General features: G+C 33.6%; 1 protein-coding gene and 1 pseudogene across 1 annotated transcript; both read right to left on the reverse strand.

Moving 5' to 3' along the window:
• Window positions 1-2910: 2910 nt before the first annotated feature.
• Window positions 2911-13132, reverse strand: LOC132740092 (putative amine oxidase [copper-containing]; annotated as a pseudogene).
• A 647-nt stretch (window positions 13133-13779) lies between these two features.
• LOC132740090 (putative amine oxidase [copper-containing]) lies at window positions 13780-17623 on the reverse strand. The gene is made up of 3 exons (XM_060727950.1): window positions 15700-17623; window positions 14497-14676; window positions 13780-14194 (listed from the first exon to the last, which is right to left on the reverse strand). Exons 1-3 carry the CDS (start codon window positions 17605-17607, stop codon window positions 13898-13900), a joined length of 2385 nt encoding a protein of 794 aa, XP_060583933.1. The 5' UTR covers window positions 17608-17623; the 3' UTR covers window positions 13780-13897.
• Window positions 17624-18753: the final 1130 nt, after the last annotated feature.

Consider the following 18753-nt stretch of genomic DNA (forward strand, 5'->3'; position numbering starts at 1 on the left):
TTAGTCCCCTACCGGTTTAACCGGAGGGGACTTTAGGTTTACCCTCCGTCCGTCTGTCCGTCTGTCTGTCTGTCCGTCTGTCTGTCCGTCTGTCTGTCTGTCTGTCAGTCTGTCAGTCCGTCCGTCCACAAAACTGGATCCCGCGATAACGCAAAAAGTACTGAAAATATTTTTATGAAACTTGATATATGGATAGATGGCAGTCTGGAGATTATGCACGTCTTTTTTTTTCTTCCTATGTTGAAAATTCTGGTTGCTATGGCAACAAATAGTCTGAAAATATGGCAAATTTAACACATTAACTGGATCCAGTGATAACTCAAAAAGTACTGAAAATATTTTTATGAAACTTGAAATATGGGTAGATGGCAGTCTGGAGATTATGCACATCTTTTTCTTTTCTTCCTATGTTGAAAAATCTGGTTGCTATGGCAACAAATAGCCTGAATTTCAAGATTTCTGATTTAAATTTTTCAGCTTTTTCACTATATGTTCTTTATTTCTTAAGGTGTTTACTTCAAACTTTAAATATAAGTTTCTGGTCATCAACCACATCATATGTGACAAGGTTTATAACTCTAGCACAAAAAATATCAGTATTACCTCCCTTGAACTTAGATTTTTTAGGGGAAAAAATGTTGTCTTTTTTAAATAACTTCTTTATTTCCTAATGTATCTACTTCAAACTTCATATATATGTTTCTTATTATCAACTCGACATTTTTGAGAAGGTTAAGTACTCTAGCAAGACTATTTCCAGAATTATGTCCCCTTGAACTTAGATTTTTTTTCGAGAAACTGGTATTTTTCACTCCAACTTTAAAATCCCACATCGTAATAATATGACAAGGTTGTATAAACATAAATTTCCTTACTAAGCATGGAAACTTAACACATTACTGTGATATAGACAAACTTATTTTATTATGTTTTGTGGTCGATATTTTCAAAATACAGACTTCATCCTCAAATTCATTATAAATGGCAATACACAGGAGTGTATGACAATTAAAGAACTTTTTGAGGGACCGGTAGGGGACTACTGTATTGCCCGCAATACTATCAAATGCTTGTTTCTATAGACATGGTTCTCTGTGGGGAAGACGTCATTGATCAAGGTTATAAAGAATCGATCTCGGTAATCTGATTGATCAGAAACAAGTACAGAATGTACACTGCCAATGAACTCCTGAGATTAGAGACAGAACTCAAATAAATGTTTTTATAACTTTGGGTCCGGGACTTAAACAAGATTTTGGGCTTAAAACAATATAGCTGATGCTTACATGTTTTGAAATTCCAGGTATTTCGTTTTGACTGTGGTACTTTAGAGAAATATCACATTACATGTAAATTTTCACTTGAATGTTGAATCTTTTATCTTAAGAAAAAAACATTTAGTGCATTTTTCTTATGATTGAACTTTGAGGAGAATGAAACATTTGTTTCATTTGATTTATCATTCACAATGTAAAGTCATTGAGACGTGTCACATATCAGTCATTGCCAATTTTCATCAAGATATACATGTATGTAATAGAAAATTAACATAATTCATGCTTCGACATTCAGCGAGAAACCATATTTCACAAATTCTTGCAGAAGATCAACGTACGGTCTTGTTGCCAGTTCACTTCAAAGTTACCGACTCCACATTAAGCCATTTCTTATAGAGTTAGTTATTTCTAAATAGAGTTGATTATTTCTAACAATTTGGAATTAGTGCTTGCGATTTGGTTGACCAGCACAGAATCAAAATAAAAGAAAGGTACAAGAAGATAATCACACGATCACAACAACGATACAATGATGGCTGAGTAAAGAAGCAAATATAGACTAGCTGAAAATATCCGTAGCAACCGAGTTGAATAATTTTACAATGTTGATTAAATATGATTTTCATAGTAAATTTTTCTCTTGGTCCATATTGGTCAAAACTCAAAAAGAAATTGAAATATCAACGTGAAACTTCATAAATGGATAGATTTTATTGCGGAAAAGTGAAGTGTTTATGAAACTACATGTATACTGTATCGCTCAATTTTGTTATAAATTTAAGTTGGAGTTATAACCTTTTGTAATTTTTTCATACTTTTTTGTACATGCGTAATCATTATAATTATGTAATGTCTACATGCTAGGTTTAGAAATATCTAATATCTTGATTTACCTGTAATTCTAGAATACATATACTGCGAGGAACACAGTAAAAAGTTCCATGATTGAAATCATATCGTAGCTATATGTTTACGAAACCTGTGTGCAATATAAAACATAATACAACACTGACTGGAAAATATCAGTGGTATATTTTTAAAGAAGATAGCTGTAGATTCAAACATTGTCACATGTATATAATTAAAAATAAATGTCATTGTACATTCTAATATGCGTTTTTATGTGAATTTTATGTACATGCATACATATTGATGCAACATAAATAAATAAATAAAAAAAAAAATTAATAAATAAATCAATAAACAGACAACAATAAATAGATAAATAAATAGATAAATAAATAAATATATTTATAATTAATATTACAGATGTTAGATGTCACGTTGTTATCCCATTACTTAACATTTTTTTTTATAAACCTTTAAGACTAGTGGTTTTAACAACAGAATCAAACACCTCACATCTGTTCCAGATACTAATACTGGTGTTCATGTGTAGGGAATCTTGAACGACTTAAGCATAAGAATGATGTGAAAATATTGATCACTTTTATCGCCTTTATTCCTTACTATTCCTGGTTAAATGTGATACATTATGGAATTTTGCTTTGTTATAGTTTCTAACTTACATTAAATATCATTTACATTTTTTTTCTTTTCTTTCATTTTTTAAACAAAACCATACTTTTCATACCCAACCCTTTTTGATTGGGTATCAAGTTGCACCAATGGTAGGGGATTATTTTAGGCACACGAGTAGACCACCGAGCATGTGAGGATCTAAGTCCCTGGTGCGATTCTTACTTACATTGGTGAGGCCCAAGTGAATTGAAGTCAACGATCTTAACCACTCGGCCATGGACGATCCTTCCTTTGCATAGTTTGACTGATTTCTTGAGAAAAAAGTTCATTTCACTAAAAAAAGACACTGTTTTCGGTTGCCTGGACTGGGATTCGAACCCCAGACTTCTCATATTCTAAGCGATTACCACAGGCTTCCAGTTCCAATATATAGTTATCAATAAAATGTAACAAGCAAACCAAATGACTCAAACTCGAGAACGTATTAGATAGGATTCGTTATCCTTAATATATAATATCTGGGCTATACGATAACTTATGTCCCAGATAATATTAGAAATAGAAAAAATGTAGAATGCTTAAGCAGACTTAAAATGATGTACATGTAAATGATATATATAAAAAATAACAATTTATAATACATTATGACGCGAATTCGTTTTGCTGAACAAATTACCATTGCGTAGCATTAATATTTGTTTACAATGTGATGCTAACCTGCACAATAGTGTAACATTGAATCCCAGTTGTCAAGTCCTGACAATTTAGGTGCATAACGTACACAATTGCATCTAAAAAAGCATACTAGTATATATTAATACCTATGCAAATATTTATACATGTGATAAAATAACATAATTAATAATCATATTGCATTTGATTACGAGTTTATTGAGCATAAGTATAAGCATATGTCATGACGTTTTTTCACAATCACTGATCCCAAAGAAAAGAATCTTCTCCATGAGACTAAAGTCTATTGTACTCCAATACAGGTGATTTCCTTAATCATATGCTACTAATTATACAACACCCATCTGGCCAAATATACTGTATGGAGATTTCTTTAGATTCTCGATAAACATTGACTGTCTTGGCTTACACTGTGCGTTATCAGATTTCCCATATGTTTCTATTCTTAAACCTTTACTATAATCTCTTTGTGATTCCGGTTCAATCCGTATGGCATCTCCTGAACCCATAGCAGGATCTTCGTCAAAGTAATTGTATGGCAGAAGAAAGAATCCTAGATCAAGACCAACAGTTGGAGTAACGGGTATGTCCTCCATATGAGGAATATGATGTATCCCCAATGTAACCCAGGCCACTTGATCCTGATTCAAAAAAGATAAATAGAAAAAAGTGAAAAAAATGTAAGTACTTATGACCTACAACGCAAAACTATGATGCGCTCATATTCTGTAAAATCCTGAAGTTACAAATTAATTAAAGACTTTAGAATTTCACAAATATACATTGTATATACACAATGTACTAGTAATGGATTTTTGAAAAACGTATATACATGTACAAAGTTACACACGTTTGTTCCGAATGCTCAACCTTTTTCAAAACTAGATTCATGTAAATTATTTCCTTTATCGTCGTGTATATTGGAATATAAACCAGAATGCTAAATTGTAATCGTTCTGAAGAAAATGATCAAATTACCTCATTAGTTTAAAGCTTAAATTAATCGAAAGGTACATCAAACTGATTACACAGACATGTAAAAGTTTAAATTACCGTATCAGTAATGGTCTCATTGTCGTCAATGAAACTCTGGAAGTCAACAACTGGGTTCATACCGTCATACATAGCATACACTGAACTGCTTTGCCTTTCAGTTTCCTTATATTTTGTTACAGCTACCTGATAACGTGCCCACGAAATAGCCGGTTCCTGTCCAGTACCTTCTTTGATAACCTGCAGGGAGTTGGACGTAATTTGGTTATAACAAGAGTACAATAATGGCCCTGGATCGCTCACCTGATATACATCTCTAGAAAAGGTCACAATTGTCACCTTAATTATCGTTTAGGTTGTTTAAAGAAATTGTGGCGGACACACAAAGTGCTCCGGTTAGCTAATAAAAAAGTCAAAGCAATGTTATCTTCCGAATTCTTTAGTTTTCATTTATGTGGCACCAACACAGTGTATGCCATATCGCGACTTTCCAGCTTGACTGGCTGAGGAAGGCCAAAGTCCTTGTTGGGATTTGAACCCACAACGTTTAAGGGCAAAATCTTTCGAAAAACCAATGTCACGTGTCACAGCGTCAGAAGTTGCTGTCGTCGGACAGTAGCATTCATGTGTGGGTTTAAATTAACACAATGTGCATATATGAACATAATTGTGCGTTTATATTATCAACTATAGTAGAGACTTAATAGAATATGGCAGTTTATCATATTACTAAAGCGTCATTGGTAGGTTTGTATGTAAATCAAATTCTGTTACAAATGTCTGTGTCATTATGTAGCTGAAATATACATTTAATGAATTCATTAATATTTTCTTCTCATTCTTGGACCGTCACTAACGATCGCTCTAATAGCACTTACAGCTCTTTGATTATCCTGAAATGCTCTTGCAATTATTAATATCAGTTACGTCATTTAGAAAATAGATACCAACAACAACAATGTAGTTTAATGAAAGCATTTACAACATCATACCTGTTTTGAAGTTCCTCTCGTAAACAGCCTATATGCTCTTGGAGCACCGGTAGAAGATATAAAGTCCTTGTTGTAGAATGTGAGATATTTAGGTACATCAAAGTCAAACTTCAAAGCTGCCTCTTTTTCTGATCCAACCAATTGACGAACCATTTTCGTCTGATGATAATTTCGATTCGATTTTGGAAACATTGTGTTATCTACTTCTTCGGGAACTATTTCGATCGTTTCAAATCTATTTTTATGTCCATGAATATCTAAGTCAACTTTTACATGAAACATGTGGTGGTGAATATTTCCGGTAATATGATCGCGCAACCGGAAACCGTAGCTATCTTCCGGTGGATGTCTAAAAGATGTCAATATGTAACCCGTTGATATAATTTTATATTCCACAGCCCCATTCTGATGGAAAAATAAAAATCAATAATATAATCGTAATTGGCTAGCGATGAAATTGTTCTAACTGTCAGTACTGTATCCATCATTCCTCATAAAATACCCGGTTGCCTTGGTAAGTTAGATGTCTCCTTAACGGGGTACCTGTATTATGCTCAAAACACAAAATGCTCGCTCAAAATGAATCGGGTCTTCGAATCATCAAGAACTACATCGGAACTCAAATAAGTTGAGTGAGCAGGACAATCTGCACCGGAAACAAGATATTTCGTTCGGGATCCAATCATGGCTGCGCTATCAACATAATCTGCAAAACGTTGAGTAGGACTATTTGCAGAATAAAAAACAGCAATTTCTTGTAGACTCATTTCATAAGCGATTCTTTCGTTATTGTACGGATGTCAAATATTTGAGGCCACTCATTGTTGACATTCTTACGTCAAAACTCCAGCCCATGTATTTAATATGGCGCCCATGAATGGAATATCGTTTTCCACTCGGTTCAAACTCCCTCGGCGGTAGTAAACCTTCCTCCGGAAACAAAGTTCCCCTCCTGTTCATAGTAGAAATACCAGTTCTTGTTTATGGTTGGAAACTTAATTTTAGTTTTAGAAATTGCTCCTGAATCATAAGCAGTAACAAGATCATCGACCGAATTATACATATTGTTTCCATAGTATATTTTGTCTATTCTGTATTCATCAACCCTGGTGCTTGTCATGTCCATCAGTACAGAAAAGTCTAGAGGATTAAGGCTCCAAAACTCGCCAACAGGTGCAAGCCAGAACCATATTTTCCTTGAGGTTGGTTCGCCTGAAGATACTGGTGACATTGGAGTTTATCATTTGAAGATCTAAACATTTGTCTAAACACTGGCCAACTTTCCCTCCGTAACTTTCTTCTAAAATATGATTAATTTTGTTTTCTATTTCATGTTTGATTATTGCGATAGTCCCAAATATTCAGGTGTTGATAAAGGGCGATACGTAAACGGTCGTTGTTTCTCTGATCGTTTCTCCGTTGGATTTGGAAGTGGTCCGACAATTATTTCTTGCACAAAAGGATCATTTTTGTCACCCCGATAGATAATAACCTTCCCTTCCCTTTTTGGTGCAGACCCTGATTCATCCAGAAATCTCAAGGTTTCCTCTTTTTCTGGAACATAAAGTTCCATTGTATATATAAAGCTTTTATTTGTATGAATTTCAGATGCATGAACAAGGTTTAAATCTGGCTGTCTATATAAAAATCCTTTAATTGCTAAAATTTCATCTTTTGTAAGGTCATAAAAAGGCGGAAGTACTTCCGGAGGGTCAAGATTTATGTTTTGATCACGAGACGGACAACGTTCATCTTCGTGAAATGACGATATTTTAACGTTAAGACGATGAATGATGATTCCAGACGCTATGAGTATCCCGACAATGATAAAACAGAGTACTCCAACAACAACATAGCAAACACGAGGTGTACGCCGGATGATCGAAGGTTGCTTTGTCTTTGACATCTTTATCTTGAAAGTAAATAAAAAATATCATATTATATTGACGATATTTGTCTGTTTGTGTGTGTGTGTGTGTGTGTGTGTGTGTGTGTGTGTGTGTGTGTAAGATGAAATTTTATTTGATCGAGTGGGCTTTGATATCAGTATTCTCACGAGTGGCGTAGCCATGAGTAAGAATACTGTTTTTAAAGTTCACGAGTACACAACCAACAACCATATTTTCTTTTTATTTTATGGTTAAAACAATTTAAAACGAAAATTCTTAATAATAACGATACTATAAAAAAAATTTTTTCCCCATCGAAAGCCTCATTTACTCGAATTTCTCATTAAATGCAAGAAGTCTAGGGCTGAAAAATAAGTTCGACAGTCAACGTTAAATGGCGGTGATATTACACTGTATTCATTTCATTAAAAACATATGAATGATCGCTTGTTTTAATAATCAAAACAAACAATTCTAGTTGAAGAAAAAGTCCAACCATCCATCCATATTTCTGTTACTTACTGCTAATTTATATTAGAACCGGCTTTGTTAAATGTAAGCGGCCGCCATTTTAAAAGTTGTGTATTTCACGGGAGCAAAATAATTGTGTTTGATTCAGAGGGATACCATTTTGATTTGTTACTCATACACCTTTTTAAAAGAAAGAAAACTTCTTTGAGGATTGAAACAGACAATAAATAAGTGTTGACAGAAGTGTAAACATTCAAAAAGCGGCTAGGAAATTGGGAAACTTGGAAATTGTTGAAAGGCTGCCTAACGAACGCTGGGTTGTTTACTTATTCTTCGGGCTGATGGCTGTCCTTGCTTCTCAAGTTTTCATAAAGCATACGGCAGTTATTAAATTTCCTTTGTAATTTTATCGATGCCAAATGAACCTAGCAATTCTTAAGAGAATAAAATATAAATGCTCGACTTAAACCAAATGTTACGAAAATTACTTAAATAAAACCATGAGTGGGACTGTTTGAAAGTATTGATATTATACATTTATAAATTAAAAATGAAGTCGAAAAACTGCCTCGACTCAAAGTAAAGATATCATGAACATGACTGGGAATCACCAGAACTGCGTTAAATCCTACAAAATATAAACAAACGCCTCCATCTAAGAAGGAAAAATATATGTTTTCATTTATTTATTTTTTTGTTGGAAATGACTGAAAACCAGATATATGTATTAACACGCTCCACTATTTTCGCTTCATTTGGTATATGTTACTTGAACGTATATTTTGTAAAAACAAACGTTATAGCGAACTTGCAACTCGAAGCGGGTCAGAATATTTATGGATACGACGCAGTTCATATTGCTTACATATCCCTACATTTTTTGGCAAAATTATTTAAGTCTGTGAACTCAAATCACAAAATTCATTTTGGCTAGCTTCGCTCTTAGTAAACTATAGTTATTTGTGGTTTTACTCTACGCTCTAGCTTTAATGAAAGCAAGGATATCAACAGTGGCTTTGTGCATTAATTCAGACAAAATGTTGCACTGGCAGAGAACCATCAACATTTTGAAGCTAGCTAAGTTCTCCATACGAAGGAATAAAAAGTCCCTGGTGGTTTTCGGATTCACGGCAGTTAGGGGCAAGTGATTTGAAGTCAGTAAACATAAACAGCTCAGCGTCGGTCGGATACACCTGTCTGGTTTGTTGTTTTTTTTTTCGACAAATGAGACAAATTAAGGTCTGATTATCGCACAACGTTTTCCATTGACTTAAGACATCGTATCTTAACAAACCTTAACTTTGAGCAGTCATAATAAAGTATGATATTTCTCATTAATTCAAATTTTTGTAATCTAAATACTTTATACCTTCTTATTTAAACAGCTGATTCTTTTGAATGGAGGGGAAACTTCTACAATGCTATCAAAGCATACATCTGTATCAAGATTAACGGTGCGAAGCGTAAACTACCTTAGCAAAACAGACACGTACTTTACAAAATAATTTTTAGTTGTATCATTTATAACTCGATTTCGAAAATTTAAAGTTCATTATGGAGTAGAATGATACTGTGTTGTAAATATTTAACCATTTTAGAGTAACTCTAGTCCGTCTAGTCTAATCGACATTAAAGAAATGCAATACGGCAAAATTAGCGGTAAAGTCCCGCGCTGAACATAAAATGACTGAACGAAACGCATACCTTACTTGCAAAAAATATCGTAGCTTAACCAATTATACTATAATTTATAAAATAAATGTTCATTTGAGAGACGAATAATATTTTATTTACATACCGATTTATGTTTCAACTGTCCTCAACGATTATAAGAAAATGAATACAATAAAATCGGCGCGTAAAAGACTTAAGTAATTACGGAAATGTCGGAAATTTTGTTCATACAAACTTAGGTAGGCATGCAATTTGCGCATTCCTCTCTTCCAATAGCATGATACTTTTAAAAAAAATTGCATCTCTTTCTAAAGAAAAAACAACAACAACAAAGGTCATTCCAGGTTAATACTGCGTCCATGAGAGGAACATGCAAAAGTACTGCAAATGCAAAAAGGTAACCACCCCCTATTAGTTTCAAACTCACGAGAAGTTTACAAGCATGCTAAGGCAACACTAGAACATGCTGTCATCTGGTTTGCGGATCACGTGTTTCAATGTGTTTTGCATTTGATACACTTTTTTTCGTAATATCTAGATGACAGGTGCTGAATGAAAATTTTTTTACAAAACAACAATTTTTCTTCAAAAACTATGTGTAAGGCAATGTTTTAACATGGAAAAACTCGATTTTGGGTAATTTCAAGTATTTTTTATAATTATCTGTGTTAATCCATTCCCTCATATACCCGCTTTTAAACGTCTTTTTCCACCCCTCCCCCTTCAATTGATGCCTCAAATGGAAAAAAAATACCTTATTAAAGCTGGCAACACTTGTTTTTGTTAGAGAAATGTTATTTAAAAAGGTGATCACTTTTTCGGCGACCCCCACCCCTCGTTGCCATGGTAACAGCACATTTAAGACTGAGCATGCTGTTACAAAGGCAATGGTCCAGTCAACATGTGTGCCAAGTTTGATCGGTATTGAAACATTTTTATAGTTTCATAGCATTTTGAACTTGTAACTAGAGGCTCTTCAATAAATACAGCCATTTTTTCACAAAATGCTTATGCGGTATTGGGTTAAAAAGCGACCTAAAAATGAATCCTTAATTGAATTTTATTACATTTTTCATTTTCATGAAACCAGTAACTGACCTCTGCTATTGACTTTAATTGTATACAAGGTCCTTTCGCAAACAAGAAATGTTGTTGGACGTTACCAGCATACTTAGCGCATAATAGCTGAATTAAAGCCTACAATGAAAATACAACTGCGTCGTATCATCATTATTTTTTTGGGAAAATAAACATCTTTTTTTTAATGACATTTTAGTAAATGATACAAAATTATGTTTTGAAGACTATGGTAAACTTTGAAACGGTATATAATGAGTTCGAAGGAAAACGCGATGGATAAAGCAATATGAACTGCTTCGTATCCACAAGGCATTATATAATTTCTGACCGCTTTGTGTTGCAAGTTCGCTGTAGCCTTTTTTTACAAAATATATATATTCGAGCAACATGTACCAAACAAAGTTGGAAATAGTGGAGCGTCTTAATACATGCACATTTTTCATACTCTGAGACATTTGACGCAAAACTGGGGGCAGTGATACAATGTCACAGGGTAGCGTGACTGGGACTCGAACCCGGGACCCTCGGAATATCGTAACGCGGCTCTACCGACTGAGCTATCCGGCCGCTTACATATTATCTCCCCTAAATAGTGAACAGTTCTGAACCGTGGCATACATATACATGTATTTGGTTTCCACTCCATTCCAACATAAAGAGTAATAAATAAAAATTTACCTTTTCCTTTCCAAGATGGCGGCGTTTGTATACGACGCAGTTCTGATTCCCAGACCTGATGTATATCTTACTCTTTGCTTTATCTTGTTTGTAATTCTTGTTACATTTAAACATGAAATAATTTCTTAAATCCATGTACTTAGATGTGCTTATGCTGATAACTTTTAACTTTTTAGCTGCATTATCTTTGTTAATCCATTTACATATGTTTGTCAAAAAATAGCTCATGATCTAGTGTCTTCTGTTTTAATGTATCCCACATAAAATAAACTTGTGTCTTGTTTGTGTACATGTATGTTATGATGTCTTTCAAATAAAATAATTCTGTACTTTGTTAAAACTAGCAACGAAGATGACATATAGGTATTATAATAGTTTTATCATGTATGAATTTTTAACATGTCAGGACTATGCTAATAACCCCATGTCCCCCTTCCCTGACATCAGTACATCTCTACAGCAAACTCTTGTGTGCTGGACAAGGACTATTGCTTAGTGGAATTGCAACCAATTTAAGATTTTAAGTGTGTTTGACTAACGTTATGTTACAGGGACATTTTGTATTTCTTAGAATACTCCTACTCTATATACCATTCCCCTATCATCTCCATTTCATTTATTCGTCTCCTTATTCAACTGTATACTAATCAATTTATTAGTCCCCTACCGGTTTAACTGGGGGAGACTAGGTTTACCCTCCGTTCGTCTATTCACCCGTCCGTCAGTCAGCCCGTCCACAAAACTGGATCCTGGCAGTCTGAGGATTATTTATTTTCTTCCTATGTTGAAAAATTCGGTTGCTATGAAAACAAGTAGACTAAAAATACTAGTATGGCAAATATAACACAAAAACTGGATCCCGTGATAACGCAAAAAGTATTGATATTATCTTCATGAAACTTAAACTATGGGTAGATGACAGTCTGGAGATTATGAACACCTTTTATTTTCCTCCTATGTTGAAAAATTTTGTTGCTTTGACAACAAATGAAATATGGCAAATATAACAATATGTTTGATAACTCAAAAAGTAATGATTTTTTATTAACTTGAAATATGGATAGTTGACAGTATGGTGATTATGCACGCTAAGGTTCACAACTTTTCAGCACTTTTTGTATAACATCTATATCTTTTAATGTACCTTCTTTAAACTTTACCATAAATGTATGTTTCTTATCATAACCCACATCATATGTGGCAAGGTTCAAAATTCTAGCACCTTTATTACCGGGGATATCAGAATTATCATCCTTGAACTTTCATGAAAAATGTTGTTTGTTTTCTTTCACTTCTTAATATCTGATGTATATTTTTTGTCAGTAGCATCATTCGGTTATTATATTAATTATGCAAAATATATGTCGGGTCTGCAGCAATTGTTCATATTCACGATAAGATATTACTAAAATAAACATACCTTTTGAAACGTATCCGATCAACCTTCTTATTTCAAGCAAATATTAATATAACGTATTCAAGGTAAAAACCTACAAAAGCGTAAATTTTATCTACCTGTGTACCTGTATGTGCAAATGTTATATGGAAGACCAATACCGCCAAAATCAAGAGACGGCATTTACTGATAAGCCATACCGTTCAGTTTACAAAACGCCTCGTGACTAGTATGAGAATTCCTTCCTCGTCTTTGAATGAACTTAACAATAAATTATACAATTCTGCGATAAATCGCAGTGTTATGTCGTTGTTTCAAGGCATATTCAAAATTTATGCGCTCATGAAATATCTTTAAAACATGGTTGCCGTTTCAATTGACTATAAACAACACTTTTTGGCGTTTCAAGAAAATGCTGCTGCCTAAAATGTGTTATATTTGTTTGTAATCCGAAGCAATCATATACTAAACCAAAACATAAACTATTGCAACATTTGGTAGCCTCGTTAATCATGATTTAGTCACTGTAATGAGTGGACCAGTAAGTTTGCAAGATTTTAAATGGACATTTTTCTTCCTAAAGAAATAGTTCTTCGAGTGAGATATAAAACGTATTTATCTCTATTATTAAGAAATGATAAAGCAAAATAGAAATAGAATATTGCCTTTCAAAACTATAAGAACATTGGTTTTTGTAATTAAAAATTGTAAACAAACTGTTGACAGTATAATCGAATCAGAAATAAACGAATGAAAAAGGTTATGACCTCTTATCAGGTATTATAGAAGCAAAAGAAAAACGCGAAAAAAATCACTCTATTAACCCAACGGTCATGATTTGAAAATTCTATGTACAGAAGTGATAGTAAATACAAATGTACCAAATATAAGTCCTGAACAATGCAGTTATATACACAGACATTTTAAGCGGTTACACTATACATATAAGGAAAGCACTTTGTTTAGGTCAAATACAAACTGAACTGCAATGGTATACAAAGACAAAATAAGCCCTTCTGTCATTAAATGGTTTACAACTTCTGCTCCTGTAAGATCTTGCCAGATTTTCATGTAAAAGTGAACAATTTAAAGAATACAACTAGAAAACATTTTACATCAATTATACCACACACTTAAACAAGAAAAGCATCGGATTAATAGGTCTAGATCTAATTGTTCAAACATATTTTACAACAAGTAACACCTTGTGATTTACAACAAAAATGCTGAATTTTTATAACCTGATATGAAATCCACACGTCCGAAAGACATTTAGCCAAATAAACTCTTTGGATTTCTCTTAAGTCTGTCCATAGACGGTGACTGAGAAGGGATGCATTGTCCAATTGCAGACTTTCCGTAGGTTTCTATTCTTATTCCTTGAGTAAAGTCACTTTGTATTTCCGGTTCAATTCGTATGGCATCCCCGGAACCCATCGCAGGATCTTCGTTAAAGTAATTAAATGGTAGAAGAAAAAATCCAAGGTCAAGGCCAACTGTGTGAGTGACAGGAATATCCTCCATATGAGGAATGTGATGTATACCCAATGTCAGCCATGCCACTTGATCCTGAATTGACAGGTAAAAAACAAAATCATAGAAAATGATATCCAATTCCAAAACATCCATTTTATTTAAGAATAACAAATACGAGAAAATTGAAAAATGAAAATATGTACCAAATATCAAATACATTAAGACCAAATTCGTTAACAAAACAATCATTCATCTTTGAAAACACTGCTGCAATAATAGGTATTCAAAAGATTAAATTACCTCAAATAATAAAATTATCTCATCAGGTAAGAATTGAGATATATACAGGTATTTCGGATAAAATGCTTTCACATGTTTATACAAAATTATATTACCGCATCAGTGATGGTCTCGTTGTCGTCAATGAAACTCTGAAAGTTTACAACTGGGTCCATACCGTCATACATAGCATACAGTGAACTGCTTCGCCTTTCAGTTTCCTTATATTTTGTTACAGCTACCTGATAACGTGCCCACGAAATAGTCGGTTCCTGTCCAGTACCTTCTTTGACAACCTAAACATAATTAAGTCTGATGATATTGTAGATATCATACACAATAGACAAAACAGATACGCTCCAACCTTCTCATACAGCTTTACACGCATTATATAAATATGCACATTGTTTAAATGTTGAGCTTTTAAAAATATAAAACAATTCATTTCGAATCATGTGTTTAAACATTTCTTTAAGGATTCAGTTACCTATGAACAGTATAGCTAATATAGGTTTTATTTTGAATCGTTCATCATCATCATCATTTTTATTAGTATTATTGTAGTTCACAAACATCGATAGTCATCTTACTAAATTTTCATCACTCCAAGATCGATCATACTCAAACGCATGTAAATCTTAGTTATGTCAGACATACAGATTTTAACCACTTAATTGCTAACGCCGGCTAAACTACCAGGACATTACGGGGCTATATGAACCGAACAAAACGGCGCTTTTAATTTTGCGCGATTTCAAATAATGTGGAACAAGTCAAGTTTAAAGTGCTGCTGAATTTAGTCGGTAAAAGGTAATCCAAATTTGGATTTGGTAATCCAAAAGCACAAGTTCCAGTAATATTTAGGGTTTGGGATAGGGCGTCAGTCGACTGGTGTATTATAAAAATTGTATGTGAATGGTGGCCAAAAAACGGCCAAAAGGGTACAATTCTTTATAAAAAGAATGACATTTTAAGTTCTATAACAATCATTGCTATTTATTCTTTGCTAATAAGCTCCTTTGTTTATAAAACTTTTTATATGTCAATGCTTTGATATAAGATATTTTTGAAAATATCTGACATTTTCATACATTTGATTTTTCTTTCATGTGACTTTCATACAAACAGAACTTAAATACTAGTAGAATCAATGTAAAATTTGTCAAAACCAGATCAATTGAGGAGAAAATCTTCATTTAAGGTTGTGGACAAACAGTTAATGTCGCAGATAAAATGTAGCCAGCAAACAGCATTTATACTTATCTTTACTAAATATCTAATCTTTAATTAATTAATTAGATTACCACGAAAAAAATTACCTGTTTTGAAATTCCCCTTGTAAACAGCCTATATGCTCTTGGAGCACCGGTAGAAGATAAGAAGTCCTTGTTGTAAAATGTAAGATATTTCGGTACATCAAAGTCAAACTTCAAAGCTGCCTCTTTTTCTGAATCAACAACATGACGAACCATTTTTGTCTGATGATACTTACTGCTAGTGTTTGCAAATGCCGTTATGCTGACTTCGTCTGGAACTATTTCGATCGTTTCAAACCTGTTATTATGACCGTGAATATCTAGGTCAACTTTTACATGAAACATGTGGTGGTGAATGTTTCCGGTCATATGATCGCGCAAGCGGAAACCGTAGCTATCTTCCGATGGATGTCTAAAAGATGTCAATATGTAGCCCGTTGATATCACTTTAAATTCCACACCTCCGTTTTGATGGAAGATGAAATCTACTATATAATCGTAATTGCCTAGCGATGCAACTGTTCTAAGTGTCAGAACCGTATCCATCATTCCTTCATAAAACATCCTGTTACCTTGGAATGACAGATGTCTCCTCAATGGAACACCTGTATTATGCTCAAAAACACAGAATGCTCGATTAAAATGAATTGGATCTTCAGAGTATTCAAGAACTACATCGGAACTTAAATAAGTTGAGTGAGCAGGACAATCTGCACCGGAAACAAGGAACTTTATTCGCGAACCTATCATGGCTACACCGTCAACAAAGTCTGCAAATCGCTGTGCAGGACTGCTTGCAGAATAAAAAACAGCAATTTCTTGTAGACTCATTTCATAAACAATTCTTTCATTGTTGTACCGGATATCAAATATCTGAGGACCACTAATTGTCGACATTCTTACGTCAAAACTCCAGCCCATGTATTTAATATGGCAGCCATTAATGGAATATCGTTTTCCACTCGGTTCAAACTCCCTCGGCGGTAGTAAACCTTCCTCCGGAAACAAAGTTCCCCTCCTGTTCAGAGTAGAATACCAGTTCTTGTTTATGGTTGGAAACTTAATTTTAGTTTTAGAAATTGCGCCTGAATCATAAGCAGTAACAAGATCATCGACTGAATTATACATATTGTTTCCATAGTATATTTTGTCTATTCTATATTCTTCGATTTTGGTGCTTGTCATGTCCAACAGCACAGAGAAGTCAATTGGGTTAAGGCTCCAAAACTCACCAACAGGTGCAAGCCAAAACCATATTTTCCTCGATGATGGTTCGCCTGATGATACCGGAGACATCTGTGTGATCATTTGAAACTCTAAACATTTGTCAACACATTTACCTATCTTTCCTCCATAACTTTCTTCTAAAATATGATTTACTCTATGTTCCAAGTAATAGTTCATAACAACTTGGGCCCACATAAATTCAGGTATTGATACTGGTCGATACGTAAACGGTCGTTGTTTCTCTGATCGTTTCTCCGTTGGATTTGGAAGTGGTCCGACAATTATTTCTTGCACAAAAGGATCCTTTTTGTCACCCCTAAAGATAATAACCTTGGCTTCCCTTTTTGGTGCAGGCCCTGACTCATCGAGAAATCTCAAAGTTTCCTCTTTGTCTGGAACATATAGTTCCATTGTATATATAAAACTTTTATTTGTATGAATTTCAGATGCATGAACAAGGTTTAGATCTGGCTGTCTATATAAAAATCTTTTAATTGCTAAAATTTCATCTTTTGTAAGATCATAAAAAGGCGGAAGTATTTCCGGAGGGTCAAGGTTTATGTTTTGATCACGTGACGGACAATTTTCCTCTTCGTGAAATGACGATATTTTAACATTAAGACGATGAATGATAATTCCAGACGCTATGAGTATCCCGACAATGATAAAACAGAGTAGTCCAACAACAACATAGCAAACACGAGGTGTACGCCGGATGATCGAAGGTTGCTCTGTCTTTGGCATCTTCACCTTGAATAAATAATGTTTATGGCATTACAGTAGGTTTTTTTCTTGTAAAAATCCTTCTTTTTAGTTTGAATATTTTGTACTCGTGCAATCATATACATGTACACGCATTACATCACAATAACTAAACTACCAGGAATAAATCATCAAATAATATACCATGCTATATAAACTATAAATTATTACAGAAATTAAATGAATAAAATGTACATTGTAAATATTTACAGTCCATATTTTATATGATAGAATTAACATGATAGACGTTACATTATTTGATCTGTTTATAGATTTTATGAGCTCAATATATTTCAACATGCATTGCATTCTATAAATTCCCATTTTTTAAACAAGTAAACATTGAAAGAGGTATCATTTGTTTCTTGCGTTATACAAAAGAAAATGATTAGTTCATCGTTCAAATGTTTTGTAAGAAATCACTCGGGCATACCGGTCTTCCTGGTTGTATTACTGCGCATATGAACTCCAACTAAAAACTGATCCTGGTTGGCTCGAAAGTAATTGTTTTCGAATCGGACTTCATGAACTTTAAAAAGAGCATATTGGGTCAAATATTTACAACAAAGAATCGTTGAGAAAACTAAAGGCCTCATTTTCACTAATTAGTTCGAGTTTATAGAAATATGTGTGAAATCTTATGTCCGCAATTTATGTAATAAATAGAACAGAACTTCTATTTCTTTGATTTGTACAGAGTACATTATCATATACAGCATATAATTTCAGAGAAACACATACATTTCAGTGCGACCAATCAATGATATAAAAGAAACAAACAACAACAAAAAAACTTAAATTATTAAGCCTCAGTTAAATGAGGGTGAACATTTATAAAAAAAACATGATATAGTCAAAATTTTGCATTATCATTGAACATTACTTGATATTGAACTTCTAATAGTAACAGATTTTTATAATAAACTTGGATTTACAAAATAGTATCTTTTAATATAAAGGCTGTGAATATATAAGAATAAAATGAAATTCATCTTTCAGGTCTCTTACAGAACAACACTGACAGAGACGTTCATTTGTTTGTATTCTATTTCTAGCATATATTCCAGTTTGTATTCTTAGGTTATGTGCAGAAGTTCTTAATCTAGTAATAAATCGATTCAAGTGTGT

The sequence above is a fragment of the Ruditapes philippinarum genome, unplaced genomic scaffold (assembly GCF_026571515.1).
Source record: "Ruditapes philippinarum isolate M1 unplaced genomic scaffold, ASM2657151v2 ctg17435_1_1_1_1, whole genome shotgun sequence".
NCBI classification, from domain to species: domain Eukaryota; kingdom Metazoa; phylum Mollusca; class Bivalvia; order Venerida; family Veneridae; genus Ruditapes; species Ruditapes philippinarum.